The 20,903-nt window shown below is 34.8% G+C and overlaps 1 protein-coding gene and 1 long non-coding RNA gene across 3 annotated transcripts in view; both read right to left on the bottom strand.

Moving 5' to 3' along the window:
• Positions 1 to 4,441: 4,441 nt before the first annotated feature.
• LOC130050860 (uncharacterized) lies at positions 4,442 to 7,344 on the bottom strand. Its single transcript, XR_008799184.1, has 2 exons — positions 6,627 to 7,344; positions 4,442 to 5,775 (listed from the first exon to the last, which is right to left on the bottom strand). It is a non-coding gene; the product is annotated as an uncharacterized LOC130050860 (long non-coding RNA).
• Positions 7,345 to 14,161: 6,817 nt separating this feature from the next.
• The window catches only part of LOC125666499 (sodium/potassium/calcium exchanger 4-like), a 53,767-nt gene continuing 47,025 nt past the window's right edge, over positions 14,162 to 20,903 (bottom strand). For both annotated transcript variants that reach the window (XM_048899657.2, XM_048899659.2), the window contains exons 8-9: positions 18,203 to 18,304; positions 14,162 to 18,068 (exon numbers count right to left, since the gene is read on the bottom strand). In XM_048899657.2, the coding sequence (XP_048755614.2) occupies positions 17,734 to 18,068; positions 18,203 to 18,304 (437 nt within the window). In that variant the 3' untranslated portion in view covers positions 14,162 to 17,733. The remainder of the gene's footprint in view (positions 18,069 to 18,202; positions 18,305 to 20,903) is intronic.

Genomic DNA, 20,903 nt, shown 5'->3' on the forward strand with positions numbered 1-20,903 from the left:
TATGTTTAAACAGAATACATATTAGAAATTTAGTATGTTTAAGTTCAATAAATATTAGTAGTTTAGTATGCTTAAATTCAATAAATATCAGTAATTTAGTATGCTTAAGTTCAATAAATGCTAGTAATTTAGTATGCTTAAGTTCAATAAATATTAGTAATTTAGTATGCTTAAGTTCAATAAATAGTACTAATTTAGTATGCCCAAGTTCAATAAATGCTTAAGTTCAATAAATGTTAGTAATTTAGCATGCTTAAGTTTAATAAATGTTAGTAATATAGTATGTTTAAGTTCAATAAATATTAGTAGTTAGTATGCTTAAGTTCAATAAATATTAGTAATTTAGTATGCTTTAGTTCAATAAATGCTTAAGTTTTATAAATGTTAGTAATTTAGTATGCTCAAGTTTTATAAATGTTAGAAATTTAGTATATTTAATTTTTTCAGAGAAATGAAAAAAAAAATATTTGAATGATAATGTACAGGGCACACTCGAGCAGCTTATTGTGACACTGAGTTTACATGGGGTAAAAAATGCAAATTCTTAAAACAAATCATGATATGAATGTAAAAATTGCATTAAAATCTGATACAGAAAGCGTGTTAAATAACAATACCAGCTAGCAGAGAATAAGCATGTAATATTTTTAAACACCCTCATATGTTCCATCTCGAAATCAAAGAGGAAGTATCTCTCTCCCGGGATAAAAAGAAAAACCCTGTGAACATTTTGTTTGTTTCGATGTTTTCTGCCACACTCAACAATTTTTCAGTTATATGGTGGCGCAACAATTTTTCAGTTATATGGTGGCGCCCAGTTTTTATCGGTGGAAGAGAGAACCCAGATACAATGTACCTGGGAAGAGACCACCGACCTTCCGAAAGTAAACTGGGAAACTTTCTCACTGTGAAGACATTTAGGGAGGGAGGGATAGGGCGGTTAGACGGGATTAATCGCTGGTGGCCAAATAGGTCAGTTGGTAGAGCACCTGACTAGAGATTTAGGGGGCCGGATTCGATTCCCAGTCTGGTCCGTTTCCATTTTCTCTCTTCCTGTTACATATGTACAAGCGTACCCGGGATAAATATAATATTCTCGTGTGACGTGGACAGAAGATGGACACATTGATAGACGTGGCGGACAAAGTGGTCAGAAGGTTGACATAGTGACGTGGCAGACAAAGTGGTCAGAAGGTTGACATAGTGACGTGGCAGACAAAGTGGTCAGAAGGTTGACATAGTGACGTGGCGGACAAAGTGGTCAGAAGGTTGACATAGTGACGTGGCGGACAAAGTGGTCAGAAGGTTGACATAGTGACGTGGCGGACAAAGTGGTCAGAAGGTTGACATATTGACGTGGCGGACAAAGTGGTCAGAAGGTTGACATATTGACGTGGCGGACAAAGTGGTCAGAAGGTTGACATAGTGACGTGGCGGACAAAGTGGTCAGAAGGTTGACATATTGACGTGGCGGACAAAGTGGTCAGAAGGTTGACATAGTGACGTGGCGGACAAAGTGGTCAGAAGGTTGACATAGTGACGTGGCGGACAAAAGTCAATATTCCTGATTAACATTCAGATTATAATTGCTCTGCTCTTAATTTTTTGTTTATAGATTTGGGAATGAAGGTGTAGATTCGTTTTTATAGTGATCATCATTAGGTGATCCGTATCCAAGGAACCGGCGGCCTTTTCACTGATCGAGTGTAGCACATGGGACTGTTTCACTACAATAGTTACAACTTGCGATTTACGACCCATATTGATTGCAACTCTACCAGCGGTTTATGGCTGCCATCCGAGCCCCTGGTGAACGTAAACAAACAAATCAGCTGTCATATTGACTGTTAGACAGTTCGAGTGCGATATGAAGGAGGAAAGTTCGATAACTCCGACTTGATGTTTGCATTTTTACGAGAATGGAAATTAGAATTATCCTTCTTTGCAACTATTTTTATGTTAAAAAGGAATGTATAGCAAAATAATTGGTAGTCTGTGTCCTATCAGGTCAAAGGTCAAAACTCGCATTAATCAACTTTTCGGACATTTTTGTATAGACTACCAATTATTTTGCTATACATTCCTATATAACATAGAAATTAATATAAAAAATTCCACCGCCTCAACTTACCTGAAACTTGGTACAGACTTAGAGCAATTCAAGTCCAAAAAAATTTGTGAATCTCAGGAAAATCCACCGCACACAAGTCCTGTTATGACATCGCAAGTAACCCCTACCCTGCATATTTCCCTTTCCCTTTGAGAAGCAGGTAAACAATGGCCTATTTACACCCTTCCTACTACACACTTAAGACCAGAATTTCTCATTATTATAAGTTTTTAATTTTTTTCAGACTTTCGTCTTTCCATCTATGCCCTATAATAACACAAATCCACCCCACATACATCCCCAAGAATTTTTAAGAAAAAACCTCTATTTATAAACAGGCACTACTTACGTGGTCAATGAAATAGGGGTAAAATTAGTAGTCTGTAACCTTCAAACAGTATCAGAAGGTTCATGGCTGACTTCCTTTTAAAGCATGAATGGAAATATAAATATCAGTAATATATGCCTATTCATTTCAAAAATCATCATCTAGCTGAGTAGCTCAGTAGGGATCACGTCGACTACTGAACTGTAGGTCGTGGGTTCTAGTCCAGCAGGGGTTTTAATTTATTTTTCAGATTGCTTTCTACTAAAATTGGGGGGTTTTTTGTTGGGTTTTTTTTTTTTTTTTTTTTTTTTTACTAAATAAAGTAAATTTGAAAGTTTTTAATTTCATTGCTGTACATATCCTGCACTTTTCATCCATATCAAATTTCCCTTGTGTAGCATACCCCTTAAAAATGCCCGTCAATCAAAATAAATATAATTGACTTAAGAAGAATAAGGTCTGTGAATACCAAGTGGGTTTCATTATCCGAAACAAAATTGCTGAAAATATTAAAAAAGCTATAGGCATAACTGCTCTGTAGGGTACTTACATGTATGTAAAATTAACGTTGGAAGTTTTAAGACATGAATTCCTTCTTAATGAGATGATTTTTTTTCACGGAGAGGGATTTATATTTCAAAGTCTGATCACCTTTACGATAAATGCGCGATGTGTTTGTTTGTTTATTTGTTTGTTTGTTTGTTTGTAGGTCTGTTTGTTTGTTTGTTTGTCTGTTTGTTTGAAAAAAAAACAACAACCTTGAGTTGTTATTTGGACTGTAGTTTGTTATTATACTGATGTCCTTTCTATGTATTAATTATTCCTAAGGGTTGTTTCAAATTGTTTTATATATTATTAGGGTAATTATATCATTACATTAGTCGCTATATATTAATAATAATAATTATGCATTTTAATTCTGACACCATGAATATTTTATTCACATGTATGTGCACATCGATTTTATATTATCTTTTCTTTCACATTTGTAAATCGCTTCAGAGAAGTAATTTTGATAGGGCGCTATATAAATCTTTTAATTATAATTACAATTTGTTTTCCTATCTAGTTACAGCTGAATAACAAACAAAAGTAAATTATATTGACACATAAGTAAACCTACAGGAATGGGTACTCGTGTATCGTCCAGTGACATCGTTCTGGCCGTTATATACATGTGTATCTGTGTATTTATATTGTGAGTATGTAGTTATATACACGTGTCAATCTGTGACTGATAGCAGTGCGGTATTTAATTTGATATAGTCTAGAGGAAATTCGAAATATGGTAGTAACATTTCTTCCTCACTGAATTAGCTGGATTTTTAACGTTTAAAGTGGGGTATGGACTGGGGGGGTTGGGTTAAAAATGCTATTTGCCAAATTTTCAACAATATTAATTACAAGGCAAGGCAAAAGGGGTCATAAGCTACAGATGGTGCAATTTTCACTTGCAAGTTGCACTGCCACTAGTTACAGATAAATAAAGTAACTTACAAATATTTTATTTATTTATTTATCTATCATTTCATTTCATTTTTTTTTAATATCATGGTTTGTACTTAAAGAGTCATCGCAATAAAGGGACATTAATTATTAGTGTTACAAAAAAATCTGATCATGCAGTTTTTAAATTTCTGAATTTTGAAAAAATAAAAATAAATAAATAATAGATTCTGATACCACTCAGCCCCCCATTTTCAATTTTTGACAACCTGACGGTAGGGGTGTTTAAGACACTATACCTCATTTTCTGTAAGGAAGTGGAGTAAAAGGAATTCAGAATTGGATTCAGCATACTCAAAATTGGTAATTACACCTGCTTTTTTATTGTTTTGGGTAATGGTGTTTCAAGAAATAAAGTTGGGTCACTTTTTGATGCGAAATGAAACATTTTCCGTTTTTGGCAACCTGACGGTAGGGGTGTTTAAGACACTATACCTCATTTTCTATAAGAAATTGGAGTAAAAGGAATCCAGATTTGAAATCAGCATACTCAAAATTGGTAATTACATCTGATTTTTATTGTTTGGGGTAATTTTTAAAAAAAAATGGGTGGTGGTTGCTAGTATATGAGGAGTTGATTACACAAAATAGGTACTGTCGATTGGGACGCTGTACAAAGTTTGAGGAACATCAAGTGAGAGGTGTGAAAGGAGTTGATTACACAAAGTAGGTACTATTACAGGGACGCTACTGTCGCTTGTCCACCAGTCATTCACCAGTATATAAACTGTTTGCACATTTGTGCAACCCGACCAAAAATATAATTATAACAAGATGTGAGAGAAAACTTAAAGAAACTGCAACAGCTTCTAATTCACAAATATTGCATTGTGCAATGTTAAAAAGTTCTCGGTGAAGTCCCACCCTGGCCATGAGAGTACATTTTATTTGGAAACTGCTGCATAAAGAATTTCTTTCAAGATCCAAGAGAAAAATATCAACCCACTGTGGCACTTTTCTGGCCTAAGGTCAGGTTATGATTTAAATAGATTTGTGAATTTTGGCCGTTTTAGATCAATCATGTCAAATGAAAGTTTCTAAAAAATAAAATCCTTATTAAACTAGCAAGTGCTATACAAATGATGCTATAAATGCTAGAATTGTATATACAATTAAGACAAGGAGTTGACATGATCTTAAGGACATGTAATTAAAAAGGAGGTCTATCATTTGCATAACATGACTATGTGCATTGTGCATCAATAACAGGTTTCGGCAACATTTGCAGACAAGAATGAAATTTATTCAAAATTCACACACGTAAACTATGCACTTTTCCTCAGAAAAATCTGGAGACAATCTACATGAATTTTAAAGTCAGTACTGTGAAGGACTTTATATTCTGATAAATTAATACAGACTTGTGGGCACTTATTAGGGGGAACACTGTAAACATTTACACAAGTTTCTCCATCATAGATGAATGGGAGAATAATAGGACTATCTCCATGATGTCTGCGCCTTAGAATCAAAAACATGATTGAATTCTGGACCTTCTAATCTTCCACTTGTTCATCACAATCACATATTGTCCGCAACAACTCTACTGTCCCATCCATTTGTTGTGATAAACTGTAAATAGTTTTTCGGTTAAGACAGTGCCTTTATTCACAAATACATGTAGCAGTCTCATCAGATTCACTTGGCAAGTGTGTATAAATTGAAATGTCATTCTTTTTTAAAAACTAAATAACACTAAGTAACTTCATTAGTGATTTATACACATTAATCCAGGCCTGCATGTTGGAACTCTCAGATATGGCAAGTTGAAGACAGCCTATCAACACACCATCACAACTTCTGTATCTTCATGACTATCATGAAATATATTCTGAAAAAGATATGAAATTGTAAATAATTACGAGATACCATTGGCCGTCCTATATACAAGTTTGCAAGGTGTCTAACATAGGAGGAATCATTCTGGGGTGTGTACATGTAATTACCGTCGCCCGACATCTGGGGCCACCGATTTTCAAAGCCGAGAAATAATCAATGTTGCGTTATAGCCCATTGGGCTAATAAATACAATATTTGATGTACAACTGTTAATATCATGCTGACCAGACTTTACGTTCAAATTAACTTTATTGCCAAGACAAGATCTTCAATCCATTTTAATAACGTATATCATATATGCATTGATGGAGTGACAAAATTGAGATTCTGGAAGTCACATCCCTGATCATAATGCAGTTTAACTTTTCTAACTGGACATCTGGGTTCAAATCATAAGCATTTAAATAAAAAAAATAATCAACCATTCATTTACTGAATAAACTATTCAGTTTTGCAAATATAACCCAGTAGAAAGTAAACAAAAAATAGCATAATTATTACGGAAATAGGCCTATTTTATTTGTTTGTTTTTCGGCCTTTCCCCCTCTCTCTTCATTTTTTTAAGTGCATATAGATCTATGGTTCTGTCCAAATGTATAAGAAAAAAAAAATCCGCGATGGCTACGATAATGAAACTAGAAGGAGTCTAATCTCATACAAAGGAAATTTTAAAAAAATAAATTCCACATAATTTCAAAGAATTGAATGAAGCATGTAAATTTATAAACGTAAACACTGACTTGCAAGATTTGACGCAACAACATACAATGAGCGATGGTCAGTTTCGTTTTGAACAATATATTAGAGAGTTTATAACTATAAGATACACAGTAAATCACTTACTCAATGATTGGAAGATTCTCCTCAGAATATCTGCATCAACTCCTGTTTTCGATTCATATTCAAGATGTTTACCGGTATCACATCATGGCGTCTGTTGATATCAACTTTCGCGCTCATCATATAATATTGAGTGAATCTCACAGCCGACGCATTGAACCCGATCTCTATTTGCGATGCATAGAGCCGTAAAGCCCCATGAAGACCTACTTTGGTATACAGCTTAGATTATTCTAACTTAGTATCAATTAGCATTCCACAAACCAGAATAACGTACCTGGATAAAATCCTGATATGTAAATTATACGATATAAAGGTGGATTTTTACCACTCTCATTTGATTAATTTCAACTCACAAACCCAGTATCTGAACTGTAATCAACAGATATACATGTAAATAAAGAAAAGAAATCTCTCTCTCTCTCTCTCTCTCTCTCTCTCTCTCTCTCTCTCTCTCTCTCTCTCTCTCTATCCATTTATTTAGATATAGATATTTTTTCTTCACTTTTTTTTTTCTAATTAGGTTAAAATTCAGATACCTGTGCACTTACATCTTATTTTAAAGGGGCATTAGCTGTGAAAGTGATGACAACCATTTTCTTTTTTTCTTCTCAAAATCTCTCGATGATATTGAAATACATATTGATGACTAATAAGAACATTTATTTTTTATTATGTACAAAAACAAGAGAATTAACCCTAATAAAACTACGTTAGATAACCGCTTTTAATTAAAGAAATATATACGGAAGAAGTATTCACTGCACCCAAATCAAATCATTTCTCAAATAAAAACAAAATCAGCATTTACATTTTGCTGACAGCATGCAAAGGTAACTAGAAAATAATTATACTGTCTTGCAAGACAATAATATTCAATCACCAAAATCACATATTCATTTTCAAGAGGTTAAAAGGTGTTTGAAATAATTAGATACAAGTGTAATCATTTCTTTAATATATAATAACTATTATAGGGCAACTTTCATTTAATTCAATATTTGGTGACAAAATGACCGCTAATTCCCATTAAGACAATTGAGAAGATGGATGGAAGGGGTGCGAGAAATGTTGCATATATGTTCTATTATAGAAAATGTTGTGATGGATATATTGAAATGGCTCTTTTATTCTAAATATTCAAGAAAAGTCGTGAACTTTGGTGCCCTTGCTGTTTCAGTTTTAAAATTTTAAGAAAAAAGTTGTGAACTTCTGGCACACGATTCTGAATACCAAAGAAAAAGTTGTGGTGCACTTCTGGCACACAGTTTTGATTCTGAATACCAAAGAAAAGGTTGTGGTGCACTTCTGGCACACTGTATCGTTTAGGAAAAGTTGTGGTGCACTTCTGGCACACTATGCCACTAGTGGCACACTGTATGCCGCTAGCGGCATTAGTTGCACACTTCTGGCAAACAGCGCTGGCACACTGATTTGTTTGCCGCAAACTTGCGGCAAACTTGCGGCAAATTTGCAGCAAACTTTACATTTTGGTAAGGGTTGCAGTCATGCCCTCATGTATTACTGATTCATTAGGAAGCATTGCAGGCATGCCCTTATGTATTTTTAAAATGAAATGTACTTAATTGATTTTGCAACAAACAATTTGTATCCGTGTTTTATAATAGTGTAATTTTACAATAAACAATACTTATTTACACTATACATGTAATACACGGCTGTAAATTACATATACATATTAAAGTTTATCCATTGAAGATAAACAAAGTTATCTATTAAGATTCGAACTAATTTTTATACCAATATTGCTTGTATTTCGGAAAGGTTATTGCTTGTAGTACTGGGTTTTAATTTTACATTCAATCTTTCCATTTGATGTAAGCATTCCTTTGTGCATGCTTCCCCCTTTTTTGCTTGAAACTTCCCAGCGGGTTGGTCGCACGAAAATCCCCACCCACTCTCCCCAAATTTGTATAGGTGAATTTCCTGTATCAAAGGCGGATCCAGGAATTGCGGCTACGGGGGCGCCACTTTATGAGGCAGGGGGTGTGGGGGCAAGCCCTGGTGGGGACCCAGGGGACGAAGCCCCCGGAAGCTCCTGGATTTTACAGATTCTATAGGGCTTGAAATATATCTCCTATTTAGTCTTTTGTACTATTTACTATCATTTTTTTATGTGGTGAAATTAATGAAATGACGCAAATTTTAAGGGTTTTTGGACAAAATTAAGTTCTCCCAATAAAGTAATTCAATAAATCAATAGATTTTGTCATTTATTTCTCCGGGAGCGGAAGAAATTATTGCTTCTTACATTGTTTTGTACATTTTTCTAAACAAGATACCAAGATTTACGTTAAAGGACACAACGCATGTTTCTAAACTTTTTCATTTTTTCAGCAAAATTAACTCTTTTTATGCCTAAAACTACTTTAAATGTGTTTTAAATGAAATATTTTGCGTAGTTTTCGAGTTTGAAAGCAATGAAATTCAAATCTGGCAATATGCATATTTTCTTTCGCTAGTTTACGCGCCATTTTGTGTGACGTCATATGCGCCCTCGGGTTTGAAAACATCTATTAGCCATTTCATAAACAAATTAGATTTAATCGACAAAAAACCAATTGTCACGTTAACGGCTTGTAAATAATAATGCATTAAGATGTTTTGTGCCGTGCTCAGATGTACTAGTTGTCGGTAGAAAGGATTTAGACTGAGTATTTTTCAATTTTTCGAAGGAAGGTACGAGAAAAAAGACGTGGATAATTTTTTTGTGGGAGCAAGAACTTTACCTTAAAAAAACACACCCAGTCACCTTTTCAAACATCGCTTGGACAGAGACCCTGATAAACTGCGAGAAAATGGATATATCGACGCTATAAGCACTGGTAGGCCTATAGCATACATTCTGTTTTGCTCTTCAAATTCAATACACACTCGGATCAACTGACCTTCACCTTGTACATGTAACAACATATATCGACGATACAATGTAACTTCTACCAACTGGTAGATTTACAACAACAAAAAATAAAGATACAAAATAATTGAACTTTTAATTATACAAATAATAGAATATTGCATTTCCTAACTTTAAATTGAATTATAAAATTATTTCTTTATTGAACTCGTAGCATCTTGAGTGCGTCAGTAGGCTATAACGCCGTGCTCCCACTTCGTACTTCATAAAGACGTGCAGATCACAATTCAAAAATAGTAATAAGATTGCTTTATCAAAATAAAATAATGTGATTACCACTTTAGATTTGAATATTTTTATTGATTTGTGTGTGTGTTGTCTTTTTCTTTCTTTCCGAAATGCACGCGTGACAATAGCTTGGCATAGGGCCTAGTTGTCAACAATTTAACGTATCATAATTTGTCTAATACAAAAATAAATAATGATTGCACTGTTTATTTTAGAAAAACAGCGCCAATTACAGATGTATAAAGGAATAACATCCCCAAACAGTTTGTAGACAGCGGCCCATATAAACATTATTTACTCACAATTTTGCCGATTTCATACACGCTTTACTCGCTATATTTGGGTATTTACATCGTTATATGTGTGCACTGGTGGCGAACACATATAAAACTCGGACAATTTATCAACATCGATTTAAACGTTGCCCATGGTAAATTAATTAGGCCCCTAAAAGTTGAGTTTTTAATAATATCTCGCAGTACTTTCACAATCCGAAGGGCGCATGTGACGTCACTGTACCACGTGACTACCTACCTAATTAACTCGACTTTTTTAAATCGGGGCTTAGATTTAAGTCTGTATTGTGGTTAAATATCGCAAAATTTCGGCGAACGAACTATTAGAATTAATTACTAAAAGCATAAAGAAGACAAAATGCATGTAATATTGTATACTTTGAAAACATGAGATATGTCCTTTAAATCCTGTAAATCGCATGTACATATACGACTGTAAACCACATGTACATATACGACTGTAAACCACATGTACATATACGACTGTAAACCACATGTACATATACGACTGTACACCACATGTACATATACGACTGTAAACCACATGTACATATACGACTGTAAACCACATGTGCAAAGTGTGATAGAGAGAATATTTAGAGGCAAACACTCGCGCCCGGGTATTGCTGACAACATCTAACTGTTTCTGACTTTAATTGTAATTCAATATTTTAGTTTTAACAATACTGTTTTAACATGACTGTTTTTTCTTATCCTAACGTTTTTGTTTCTGATTATATATTTTTGTCTTCATTATATATTTCATTTTATCATTTGTGCTTCTCTTAATAATTTCTATTCTTGTTTACTACCCCGATTTCTTCAATGTTATTTGTAACAAAGTTATGAAAATATAAAACCCGTATTATCAACAGATCAAACAAATATGTAAAAAATATAAAAAAAAATTAAGAATCACATAAAATAATTGAAAGTGATCCATCTTATTTATCTTTTTTTTTTTTTTTATAAAAGACATTTGACAGTGTTGTGGTACATTTACACTGTTACAATTAAAGTAAAAATTTGCCTTCATAGTGAAACTTTTTTTTTTTTTTTTTTTTACAATTCTATCAAAAATGTGGAGCATTGTTTGTTATGGAATTATGTCTGCAGATTTCACACGCGTGATGGCGTCTGATTTAAACGGCAAGAAACACGCGATGAAAATATTTATCATAATCTATTGATGAAATAAAATACTAAGAAAGCATAATTACGTGCAGGATGTGTAAGAAATGGGAAACAACACAGACAGTGAAGAAAACGCATCAATTTATTTACTGTCACGGACTACAACTGTTCTATCTTTCTGTACAATATACAAAGATGAACTCTCTATTCCGACAGTCAACACAATACACAAAGACGTACTCTCTATTCCGACAGTCAACACAATACAGAAAGATGAACTCTCTATTCCGACAGTCAACACAATGCACAAAGATGAACTCTCTATTCCGACAGTCAACACAATACACAAAGATGAACTCTCTATTCCGACAGTCAACACGTTGTCAGTTTATTATACAGACTGCAACAATCAGCTGGGAGAGAGAGATAGAGAGAGGGAGGGAGAGAGAGAGGGAACACAGACAGAGAGAGAGAGAGAAAGAGAGAGAGAGAGAGAGAGAGAGAGAGAGAGAGAGAGAGAGGGGGGGGGGAACACACACACACACAGAGAGAGAGAGAGAGAGAGAGAGAGAGAGAGAGAGAGAGAGAGGGAACACAGACAGAGAGAAAGAGAGAGAGAGAGACAAAGAGAGAGAGAGAGAGGGAACACAGACAGAGAGAGAGAGAGAGAGAGAGAGAGAGAGAGAGAGAGAGAGAGAGGGGGAACACAGACAGAGAGAGAGAGAGAGAGAGAGAGAGAGAGAGAGAGAGAGAGGGGAACACAGATAGAGAGAGAGAGAGGGAACACAGACAGAGAGAGAGAGAGAGAGAGAGAGAGAGAGAGAGAGAGAGAGAGAGAGTTTCTGGTAAGATCAGAACAGGTGATGGTTGATTGACATAAGTATAAGCTTACTAGCGTTCATAAGCTGGAATATCATACTTCAGTATCAATGTCATAACGAAGGAATATGTAACGAAGAAATGTGTCCATTGCATTGATGTCATCTTCTATTATGTGTATTACATAACAATGGTACACATCATCTGTCGGGGTCCCTCACAGTTCACGTGTAACTACTGCGATGGTCCCTCACAGTACACGTGTAACAGTACCGCGATGGTCCCTCACAGTACACGTGTAACAGTACCGCGATGGTCCCTCACAGTACACGTGTAACAGTACCGCGATGGTCCCTCACAGTACACGTGTAACAGTACCGCGATGAAAGAAATGAGTGTTCATACTGTGTCCTCACGGAGTCCGTGTATGAAAATCCATGTACGTGGCGAAGGGGGGGGGGGGGGTATAGGAATGCACAGATACCGATTTTCTACTCGCCTGTTTACATCTGAAATATATAATTCTAGGAAAAGAAGAACTTTTACAGTTGATCGATGGACGTTAGGCTTTAAAACAAACATGTACCTAGTAGCAAAGTGATATCACCCTATTCATCGAATGTATCACATCTAAACGAGGGAAACGCTGACGATTAACTTATATAGAAGATACATTTCCTAATCTGGTTTGTAGAATAATTGGCGTGAGGGCGCCTCTTCCAGGCTTTCACCGATCAAACGTAGTCAATTTAAATGCACTCCTCCTAGGCACCTGATCCCACCTCGACAGGGGATGTTTACTCCTGCTGGGCACCTGATCACACCTCGACAGGGGATGCTTGCTCCTTCTAGACACTTGACCCCACCTCTGGTATATGTCTATCCTACTCTTAATTTTGTATCTTCTTTAAGATTTTTGACATTGATCACTGTACGATATCTTCCCTTGCAGAGTTTGTAAATGTTTGATTCTGTGTTTTAGTTCTGATTTAGACATATTATTTTATTTGATTATATCCTTCATTAGTGGTTATTTGATTATATCCTTCATTAGTGGTTATTTGATTATATCATTCATTAGTGGTTATTTGATTATATCATTCATTAGTGGTTATTTGATTAAACTAAAGACTTTACCTTTTGACATTATAGACGTTTGCTTCTTCAACAAAAACGGAGAAAGGAAATCTTCATGTCTAGTGATCAGTCATTCAGAAAACATTATCTTAAATACCAGACTGATTCTACGTATCAGTACTCTGAGGTTGGTCTCATACATGTACATATGATGGTTTATTTGCTCCTTTATTAGCGGAACTGCTTTATAATCTCACGAGGCAGAATTTATTCAAAAACTTATACACGAGAAGAAAAAAAAAATATTGCTATGTCCTTCAACCAGACATTCAGATATATCAACGACGTTTTATTTATTAGCAATACTTATTTTTATTCATATGTCGATTTGATATACTAGTATCCTAATGAACTCGAAATAAAAGACCTTGTTCAACATCTGATCCATACTTAGATATTTTATTGAACATGGATGTTAACGGCAAACTAACAACTCAACTTTATGACTTTAGCTTCTCCATCGTCAACTTCCCATATCTATGTAGCAATATTCCATTATCACCTATATATGGTGTTTTTGTCCTTCAACGCAAGATAGATACACACGAGCTTGTTGTGCGTATGATCAGTTTCTAAATGGAGACAGACTACTGACAAATAAGTTGATGTTACAGGGATTTCAACAGTGGTGTTTAAAGTCAGCATTTCGCAACTTCTATGGCTGTTATAACAATGTAATTTGCCGATACAACCTGTCGATTGTTAGGCCGCTCTTGACATACTGATTACTCCGTCAATATATAGGGCTCACGGCGGGTGTGATCAGTCAACAGGGGATGCTTACTCCTCCTAGGTACCTGATCCCACCTCTGGTGTGTCCAGGGGCCCATGCTTGCCCAACTCTCTCTTTTGTATCGCTTATAGCAGTTATGAGATTGGTCACTGTTCTTTATCTTCTTCTTATCATTCACCAGTGCTTATCTGATTAGATCGGACAGAAAAAAATAAACCTGCGACGTCATTTACTGAAAACGAAAAACAACAGATAGAATTCATATGTTCTTTATTTGAATCATTTACTAATGGTTATCTGATTAAATCAGATAGGAAAAGTCGCTATTCAGACGTCCAATTTTGGCACTCTATTACAGGTAAACAAAGGGGCGGATCACGCCGTACACTGGCGGATCAAATCACAATATAAAGGGGCGTGTATCCACTCATTAACAGTTAAAATCTAATTCACATGAATAACAATAGAGATCAATCATAACAACTGGAAAACACATATCTATAATAAAACAACAATTATTTACACGGAACTATTCATTATCTACACGTGATTGATTGCTTCTTAATTAACGCTTCATAATTAACAACGCATGCCCGGTGTACAAATGTCAGACAAAAATTGTTTCTTTTATCGTAAAAAAAAAAATCAATGTTGTACTGTTTAATACTGGTGGTATCTGGTAGTATCTAGATATCAGATACAATATTACATGTATAGTATATCAGATACAATATAACATGTATGGTATATCAGATACATATTACATCTATAACATACAAGAACTCTGGATAAAATCATCAGAAACCGTAACATACGTACTGAACATTGTTGGAAGATGGTAAAATTTTGACATTGTAATCAATTTTGGCAATGCAGGACCCAACTGCTCAAACCTTTAGGACTTTGCTGTTTACGTGGGGTTTTCGATCATTTAATCAAACAACAATGGAAATAGGTCATTGATACGCGTAATGCACCGATAAAAAGACGTTTCTGAAGGATTTCAGTTTTGGGTAATGTTTATCAATTGAATTTTCAAGATGTGCAAATAACGCAAAAAAATAAAGGTGGTTTCAAAGGAAAATTTGTGACAAACATCGATTTTTATCAATATTTAAAACATTTACAAATAGGTTTACAAAATTCTATAACAAATCTTTGTGATATTCTATGTCCTTAGACAACACGAGCTCTATAATTCAATTGAATTTAATATTGCTAATATCAGCGATGGGTCCTGATGACTTCCTTATTTACAACGTGGACCTATAATGAAACATGCCCTCACCATTTACAGAGCTGAGATACCTAGCCTAATCAATTCTATATCTTTAATTGTAGCACAAAGATTAACCCCCTCCTCACCATTTACAGAGCTGAGATACCTAACCTAATCAATTCTATATCTTTAATTGTAGCACAAAGATTAACCCCCTCCTCACCATTTACAGAGCTGAGATACCTAACCTAATCAATTCTATATCTTTAATTGTAGCACAAAGATTAACCCCCTCCTCACCATTTACAGAGCTGAGATACCTAACCTAATCAATTCTATATCTTTAATTGTAGCACAAAGATTAACCCCCTCCTCACCATTTACAGAGCTGAGATACCTAACCTAATCAATTCTATATCTTTAATTGTAGCACAAAGATTAACCCCCTCCTCATCATTTACAGAGCTGAGATACCTAACCTAATCAATTCTATATCTTTAATTGTAGCACAAAGATTAACCCCCTCCTCATTATTTATATATCTAACATACTAATGAAAATCCCACAGTCTAAAACAATGAAAAATCCCACAGTCTAAAACAATGAAAAATCCCACAGTCTAAAACAATGAAAAATCCCACAGTCTAAAACAATGAAAAATTCCACAGTCTAAAACAATGAAAAATCCCACAGTCTAAAACAATGAAAAATCCCACAGTCTAAAACAATGAAAATTCCACAGTCTAAAACAATGAAAATTCCAGTCTAAAACAATGAAAATCCCACGGTGTGGATACACCAATATCACAGGACACATTTACAAAGCTTTGAAATGAACAGCACAACAAAAAATATGTTGTGATTTCATAAATTTCTAAAACAAAATTTGACATAGAACTGAAATATGACAGACTCTCAAACTTGCGATATTGCGTCAGTGTAAACTTATTGTTCATTATGTGACCAATTAATGTCGGTCGTATTGTGTTTTTGATATATCTATGTATAGTCGAGTTCATTACGATAAAACGTGCTATGTATTTCCGGATCCTGAAACACGTATTTGTAGTTCCGAATCCTAAAATACGTATTTGAGGTTCTGGATACTAAAACACATATTTGCAGATCCAGATCCTGAAACACATATTTGAAGTTCCGAATCCTAAAACACTTATTTGAAGTTCCTGATCCTGGCACACATATCTGAAGTTCCGGATCCCGAAACACTTTGGCACTAGGCTATTCGCCTGGGAATGTGCTGTAGCTAAACTGCATGCATATACCAGATTCGAAAATGAAAAAACAACAACAAAAAACCATAACATTTCCGGTAATTTGTATTCATGAATTGATGTTATGATTATATTTCTTCAATTAAAACGAATATGTATTTAATACGAAGCTGGTGCAATGTGCTTTTCTTGTGACGTCATATGCTGAGGGGAAAACCGTTTTAAGTACTAACAAATCTCATCAAATTTCCCTCGTGATTACATTTTCTTTTTCTATGAAATAAACCTCCAGATAGACAAGAGACATGTAGAAAATACAAACTGTACAAGATGAAAGAGTCGCACTACAGGGATAAACGTGAAGAATAATGCACCAATCAAAATACGTGTAACATTGGAGTTACGGTGATGGAAATATTAAATGTTGCCTCGTTTAACAGAATTTAGAAAAATTACAAGACCCCGTGGGACGCCATCTATAGATTCCCGGCCTAACGCCTTAAACCATTGAACTAATCATTCATGTGAAGAGATATCCTAATTCTTATTTTATTTCTGAGTCTATGGTGTACTTCCGTTAAAGAAAACGTCACAATGTGTTATTAATCCTTAATGTCAAAGCATGTAAAATTCAAATTTCAGATTTTAAGGATACAGTTAAACCCGTTTAATCCGACACCTGCGTATCCCGGTTATTGTTTTATTCATTCTCTGCTTCATGACAGAGTACATCAACACAGTACGTTAAGGACACACGCGACATTTCTCAATGATATAAAAGTTTTCCTGACATTTCAGGCACAATTCACTTGCGTCCTTATGTTATTTCTAAAACTATGTTTTTTATTACTAGATTTGTTTTACAGTTTACACAGTCTGATAGTTCCTGATAAAGATAAAATCAGTTCTTATGTATTACAAAAAGTTGTATATATGGACATTACTAAGTCATTGTAGCAAAGAAAAGGAGTAAATTATTTAGATCAATCGGGGATCAAACACGGTACCATTGCATTACTAGATAGGAGATATATCTACTGAGTTAACCTGACCGACATACAAAGTGTGGTAATATCAACCTAATATTAAACCGGAAATCATACAACAACTCTTCATATAGAGGAGATGAAAATATGATTTTAGAGCAAAACTGCCAAAAACGTTATGTATGACCTTAACACTACATATCGTCACTACACGTTAAAACTGTACGTTAACACTGTCTACTATGACATCACAGTTATCTCCCTCTACAATCGGATTACAAAGGTTTCGATATATCTGCAATAGTCTATAAACTTGCTCAGTGCGTTTCATGTTCTATTCATTGCACAATTTGTAAGTAACATCGATGATCATGACATTAAGTGATTTTCATTCTTTCCTCGGGCAGTAATTAACGATGTTGAAATTTCCAAATACATTCAACTCGTACAGACAGGAGAAGACTATCACGACCAAGTAAACCAGCAAACAGATGACACCAAACTTTTTGTCCAGTCGCCATTTTGTCACAAACATGGCGACCAGGAGGAATACAACGGTGGATAGAAGAGTGATGGCGGAGTAGGTCAGGCCCTCGCTCTGGATGGGAATGGGCGATCCATCCTCTAATATCAGTGACTTTAATAACCATGGGAGACCCAAACACATTAAAATGTCAAACACATTGCTTCCTATGGAATTTGAAACCGCCATGTCACCTAATCCTGAAAACAACATTATTGATTTCATTATCATTGTCATACAAATATTTAACATCCCCGTTATATAGATATAGTCAGTTGTTTTATTGCCGCTTTCGGTACTTTCAGTACTTTGATTTCATTGTGTGAGTACTTACCGTCTCGAGATACAAATAGACTGGAGAGACAGTCCGGTACGCTGGTCCCTGCCGCTAATAAAGTCAGCCCCATCACTGTCTCCGGGATGTCTAGAGCGTCACCTAAGGGGAGACAAATCGTATAAAGTTTGTAGTTCTCAGACAGAGTTATTGCTCTTTCTTCCATCTTTTATATTATATCATCAAACTTTTATATATATATAGGTGCCTAGGAGGAGTAAGTATCCCCTGTCGATCGGTCACACCCGTCGTCATAGTATCAAACTTTTATATCATACTATCTAAATTTTATATCACACTATTCAAATATTATATCACAGTATCACTTTTATATCACATTATTCAAATATATAAATAAAGGTTGTATATATATATATATATCTATATATATATATATATATATATATATATATATATATATATATATAATATATATATATATATATATATATATATATATAGATAGATAGATAGATAGATAGATAGATAGATAGATAGATAATGGTTGTATATATACAGATACATAAATAACGTGTAGAGTAGTATCGTCCTGGTAAACTTCAAGGTTTTTTTTATATCTTACGTAATATTTTTCTCTATTTTGAGAAAACAAGTTAAATTTGAAACATGTAGCATTTGGGTTTTGACGATAGTATCTAGGAAGTAATTTTTTTTCCAATACAATTAGTGAATGAAGCAGCTTTACGTTTTATAGATAAGGACATTCATCACCTTAGCAATTGCACAAAATGGAGGTTTTAACATCTCGTGGTATAATTCGCCAGCGTTCAGTTTCCATCAGTAATTTGTGATCTGTTGCTTTAAATCTACAGAATATTTAGGACATTTTGAGAGGAATGATACTGGAATATTTCTCTAAAGTTAACCCCATCTTATACATCCTGTAGTCCGTTATATTTATAGAATTAAATATGTTTCTTTTCCATTTTTGTTTTAATTGGTCTGTTAAGGATTGTAAAACATGTTCTGTTCGTCATTTTAATTCCATATGAATTGATCAATTGGCATCAAAAATAAATCTGACGACTTTTTATATCAATCAAGACAGAGAGTAACTGTCTAATTCTCAACAGACGTCTCCATATGAGTGAAAAATTCTCGAGCGGGACGTTAAACAATATGCAGACATCCAAGCTCAATAAGCGTGGATTGTTTTATTTCCCAGACACAACCTTGAATTCATATCATATTGCGAATACATCCGAACTAAAATTATGCAATTGTTTTCAATTTTAATGCTTTACACGTTAATTTTGAGTTTATGGAAGGATCCTAAAGATATTGACTCAGCGGCAATGTCAGGCTCGCACAAGGTGAATTAATAATGCATCACATATTGAATTCAAGCCGCTTTTGGTATTACAGAAGTTGATGAAAATATCAAGTTTTAATCAATAACGAAATAAGGGGGTAATGGTGTCCAAAGATTTGTTCGTGTGCTATCTTAAGAGATAATTCGCTGATTAGTCTATTATTGGCCTGCACTGGTTATTTAAGCGCTCGTGGTGATAATCTGATGACGTCAACACTGTACAGGATGGACGACACACGAGGGGTACCCCTTAAGGAGCAGTAACACACCGGAGACATTTGATGAAAAGTGGAAAATATGTACGATAATATTTTGAAATTAAACACTTTCAGATTTACTTTATTTCATAAAAAATGCAGGTTTGGTAGAAAATGATTTGGGAAAAAACTAAAGGCCTTGCTGGATTCTAGCGTGCCATCTACAGACAAAAAAACTAAAGGCCTTGCTGGATTCTAGCGTGCCATCTACAGACCAGGGGCCATTTTCACAAAGAATCTGATGATGAAGATAGTATTTTTGTCTCTGCCTTATACTCCAATGAGTGCAAATAAGTAGCTGAAACTTCGAACTAGATCAAATTTTGTAATGTACTAATTTGGTTGATATATTTTTTCCAAATAAAACACCGATTCTTAAAAAGTTTAAATTGATTTAAGGCCAGATGATATAAAAAAATAAATTTCTACCTTTAGCACTGAAGAGTTCCCACAGTAAAAAAATAGTTTGGTTGGTTTTGGTTTTCTCATTTATAGTTGTTTGGAACTCTTCTGTGTTTTAAGAGCAGGAAGGGGGGGGGGGTCATTAAACAATGTAAACAATTATGGTGCCAGAATCATTAAGGAGGAAATAATCAGGAAAAATTATTGGTAAAATTCGTCATCAAAGGTTACAGAATGCTACGAAAGGTTATGCATTATCCCTTGGACGTAAGATAGTGAATGTTCATACTAATAACAACGTGGTGATCGAGGAGAAGTTGGATGAATCAAGAAAAAATTGCTCCTCTGGTGATAATTCACAAGAATGCCTAGGAAATGAAGACATGTATCCATCTGATGTATCAGAGAGTGAAGAATCGGAAGAAGAGCATGAGGAGATGATTTGTTGGAGAATTGGGAGACGAGTTGTGCTGCGTGTGGTAGATCACTAGATTTAACAACGCATAAGACATTGTGACGACGAAAAACGGTATGGTCTTGGATCATTGCTATATATGAGATGTCAGCAGGAAGCATGCAGCCATCTTTCTCCTGTTTTACTGGGAAACGTCATAATGTAGAAACTAACGTAAAATGGCACATCAAAGAGATCCTGTATTAGGCATTTCTTTATTATTTTTTTTTTCAGAGATGAATAGCAAAGGAAAAT

The sequence above is a fragment of the Ostrea edulis genome, chromosome 10 (genome assembly GCF_947568905.1).
Source record: "Ostrea edulis chromosome 10, xbOstEdul1.1, whole genome shotgun sequence".
NCBI classification, from domain to species: Eukaryota; Metazoa; Mollusca; class Bivalvia; order Ostreida; family Ostreidae; genus Ostrea; species Ostrea edulis.